The following is a 1,906-nucleotide window of genomic DNA, read 5'->3' as shown; positions in this document are numbered from 1 at the left end:
GTTTCCTTACACGGTGGGTGAGCAGGCAAATAAAAAATGCAATTTGCAGCAATGTCCGGTTTCCCAAATGTAATCGGTGCCATTGACTGCACTCACGTTGCTTTAAGGGCATCCAGTGTGAATGAAAGTGCATTCTTTAATCGAAAGCACTTTCATTCCATTAATGTCCAAATCATATGTGATGCGAACATGCTGTTAACGAATGTAGTTGCTCGGTGGCCTGGGTCAACCCATGACGCCTTCATTTGGCGTAACAGCAGTGTTGGCCGCAGACTTGAGGCCGGAGCTGTGCGTGATGGCTGGCTTTTAGGTAAGAATGATTAATGTAAAACTCCTAAATAAATAATAATGTATATATGCTGCATTATATGACCTATTTATCAACCCTACAGGTGACAGTGGATATCCCCTCAAGCGGCGGCTGCTCACCCCATTCCACAACCCGCAGAACGCAGAGGAGAGACGATATAATACTGGCCACAGCCAGGCACGAGCTGTGGTAGAGCGCAGCATAGGGCTGCTAAAGGGCAGTTGGCGCTGCCTCGATGCCACACGAGGCAAACTGTTACAAGCCTGACAAGGTGTGCCAAATTGTGAGGGCGTGTACTGTGCTTCACGATTTGGCACTGCTAAACAATGTCCCATTACCCCATGAGGCTGCTTGTGCCCAAGACGAGCTCGACCCCCCTCCCCAGGCATGGGCGAGAAACCCTGGTGGACTGCAACAGCGTCTGGATGTGATGCGTCACTTTTAAAACAGACAAAAAAAAGGTATGGAAACAACTGCCAAATCTTTTAAAGAAGTGCTTATTTCAGCCAACACATGACGAAGTTGTCCCAGCTCTCTTGCAACCTTGTGTATTGCAGCAATTGTGTCCCTCTGCATCTGCAGGACTGCATCAGTGAGGACACGGCCGCTGCTGGAGGGCTGTGCAGGAGGTGCCGTGGAGACGCCGGGGCTCAACGCAGGAGGTGCCGTGGAGACGCCGAGGCTCGACGCAGGAGGTGCCGTGGAGACGCCGACGCTCGAGGCAGGAGGTTCCTCGGTACACTGTCCCCCTACCCCGCTGGAACCAGCATCTATGAAAAATGATTTAATAAAGTTATGATTTGTTTTTCTAAATACACTTATTGTTTTCTTTACATATGGCTACCAGCAGATATCACACAAGTTGAATGCATTTGGTTTACTCTCATTTCAAACACGGGTATATAAATGTGGTTACCTGGTTCATCCGGTGCAACCTTAACATCGGTGTCCCCATCTGCCTCCGTCACCACTCCACTCAGCAGGGATTCACCGATTATACCGGCCAGCCTTTCATCCATAGGGGTGAGCTCCGGTGCCCCCTTTCCCCCTCCCGTGGCACACACACTCTGCCTGTGTGAGGCCAGGCGTTTTTTGGCGTCCACCTTAATGTCTGACCACTTCTTTTTTATTTCCGCGACAGTGCGACCCTGTGCTGATGCAAAGTTGACAGCATCTGCCACATGCTGCCACTCTGTTGCCTTTTTGGCATTCGTTACGCCAATACTATGGCCACCAAACAAAATGTTTTGCCTTGTCTCTACTTCTCCGACAAGGATTTCAACTTCACAGTTGTTGAAGTTTCTTTTCTTGCCTCTTTTTTCGCTCTTTGCCATGTTCGTTTTGCCTGAAATCGGTTTGATGAATACTCATTATGGGCGTATCAATGACTATTTATAGGCACATATGGGTGTGACGGGAAGCCCGCAAAAGCTGCACCGTATTTCGAGTTGATTGGGATTTATAAAGGGAAACCGGCGTAGGAAGTGCCATACGCACTTTCCTCGCCGGTACGCAATGTTTGGTGAATCTGAAAGTGGCGGAAAATGTATGGACCTATTTTTCGGATTTCTACTACGTAAGCAACCTTCCCACGTC

At 49.0% G+C, this 1,906-nt stretch overlaps 1 protein-coding gene across 1 annotated transcript; it reads right to left on the bottom strand.

The window, feature by feature from the left end:
- Positions 1 to 821: 821 nt before the first annotated feature.
- LOC104953338 (uncharacterized) lies at positions 822 to 1,644 on the bottom strand (the record flags this gene model as incomplete). The annotated part of the gene is made up of 2 exons (XM_010780270.1): positions 1,227 to 1,644; positions 822 to 1,080 (listed from the first exon to the last, which is right to left on the bottom strand). Coding segments are annotated over exons 1-2 (677 nt in total), but the record flags the coding sequence as incomplete, so codon positions are not given.
- Positions 1,645 to 1,906: the final 262 nt, after the last annotated feature.

This window comes from Notothenia coriiceps, unplaced genomic scaffold (assembly GCF_000735185.1).
Source record: "Notothenia coriiceps isolate Sejong01 unplaced genomic scaffold, NC01 NC01_scaffold00021534, whole genome shotgun sequence".
NCBI classification, from domain to species: Eukaryota; Metazoa; Chordata; class Actinopteri; order Perciformes; family Nototheniidae; genus Notothenia; species Notothenia coriiceps.
This window is presented reverse-complemented; position numbering and strand designations above follow the sequence as displayed.